The sequence below is a fragment of the Limulus polyphemus genome, unplaced genomic scaffold (genome assembly GCF_000517525.1).
Source record: "Limulus polyphemus unplaced genomic scaffold, Limulus_polyphemus-2.1.2 Scaffold1059, whole genome shotgun sequence".
In the NCBI taxonomy this organism is placed as follows: domain Eukaryota; kingdom Metazoa; phylum Arthropoda; class Merostomata; order Xiphosura; family Limulidae; genus Limulus; species Limulus polyphemus.
Genome location: NW_013666669.1, coordinates 1 through 1,707, shown reverse-complemented (window position 1 = coordinate 1,707; position 1,707 = coordinate 1). Strand labels below are relative to the sequence as shown.

Below are 1,707 nucleotides of genomic sequence, written 5' to 3'. Positions count from 1 at the left end.
TTGACGTATATAACAACTTTATTACCATTAGATTCATGTTTATAACAACTTTATTACCATTAGATTCATGTTTATAACAACTTTATTACCATTAGATTCATGTATATATAAGCTTGAAGAACAACCTTACCAGCTAAAAAATATATTCAACGATTTCCTCCTCATATTTGGGTATCGCAACAGGTCGATGACTGTCACGTGATTTTGTTTCTCCAGCTCTTCTTCCTAACGTTAAACATTGTAAACCTAATTATTGTCCTACTAACATCCCAAATAACATCTCTGAATTACAGTATGCTCAATTTTTTGTTTCATCTTATAGTTTTTATTAAAATTAATCAGATCATTTCTTTAAAGGGTTTATTTTCTCAGCTTATTTAAAAACAGCTTGTTGACAAAACCAGCAAACGTCCAAACACCAGTTTATCAAGGGGTTTATGGATTCTTTGACAAATGGAAACGAACTTAACGAAGGGTTTATAACGTATATTAGCTTACTAATACATTTTCAGTTGTTTGTAGAAATGAAAATACTCAAACAATCAGTTTCAGAAACCGTCTACACATATAGCCATATTAAAGAAAGTATGTTGCTTCTTGACCAATGGAATTTGAGTAAGCGTTTTAATCTCTTTTTATATAAGAAAAGCATAAAAATTATTGAAAATAATATCAAAGACTTTCACCTTCTCAGCCTTAGCTTTTAAAATCTTCAATGCGTTTTGCAAATGAGACATGTCTTTCTTATTAACGAGCATAACTTTAACCAATTCCTTCTCAGCTTCGTCGAACTTGTTATGCGTCAAAAGCCAACGTGGAGACTCAGGAAGAATCCTAGGGGGACAAAAAAAAGAGCTTTTTGTGTAAAAACGAACTGCATTTATACTAGAGGATAAGCGAGTATAATACTATGGGGAAACGAAGCGGAAATTATCCCAGTGAAACAGATTTAGTGTTACGTGGGAGTAAACAGAAATTATTCCAATGGAATGAAATCTCTAATGTTCTATAAAATGAAACTAGAAGTACTCAAGTGGAATAAGGTCTGTAGTGTTTTATAAAATGAAACTAGAAGTATCCAAGTGGAACAAGGCCTGTAGTGTTCTATGAAATAAAACTAGAAGTATTCAAGGGGAATAAGGTCTGTAGTGGTCTATAAAATAAAACTATAAGTATCCAAGTGGAACAAGGTCTGTGGTGTTTTATAAAATGTAACTAGAAGTATCCAAGTGGAACAAGGTCTGTGGTGTTCTATAAAATAAAACTAGAAGTATCCAAGTGGAACAAGGTCTGTAGTGTTCTATGAAATAAAACTAGAAGTATCCAAGTGGAACAAGGCCTGTAGTGTTTTATAAAATGTAACTATAAGTATCCAAGTGGAACAAGGTCTGCAGTGGTCTATAAAATAAAACTAGAAGTATCCAAGTGGAACAAGGTCTGTAGTGGTCTATAAAATAAAACTATAAGTATCCAAGTGGAACAAGGTCTGTAGTGGTCTATAAAATAAAACTATAAGTATCCAAGTGGAACAAGGTCTGTAGTGGTCTATAAAATAAAACTATAAGTATCCAAGTGGAACAAGGTCTGTGGTGTTTTATAAAATGTAACTAGAAGTATCCAAGTGGAACAAGGTCTGTGGTGTTTTATAAAATGTAACTAGAAGTATCCAAGTGGAACAAGGTCTGTGGTGTTTTATAAAATGTAACT

The 1,707-nt window shown here is 32.6% G+C and overlaps 1 protein-coding gene across 1 annotated transcript in view; it reads right to left on the bottom strand.

Annotated features, from left to right (window-relative positions):
* LOC106461919 (organic cation transporter protein-like) overlaps positions 1–885 on the bottom strand; it is a gene marked incomplete at its 5' end in the record, with an annotated part of 12,842 nt that extends 11,957 nt beyond the window's left edge. Inside the window, 2 exons of the mRNA XM_013921784.2 lie at positions 131–225; positions 687–885. Of these exons, the coding sequence (XP_013777238.1) occupies positions 131–225; positions 687–885 (294 nt within the window). The remainder of the gene's footprint in view (positions 1–130; positions 226–686) is intronic.
* Positions 886–1,707: the final 822 nt, after the last annotated feature.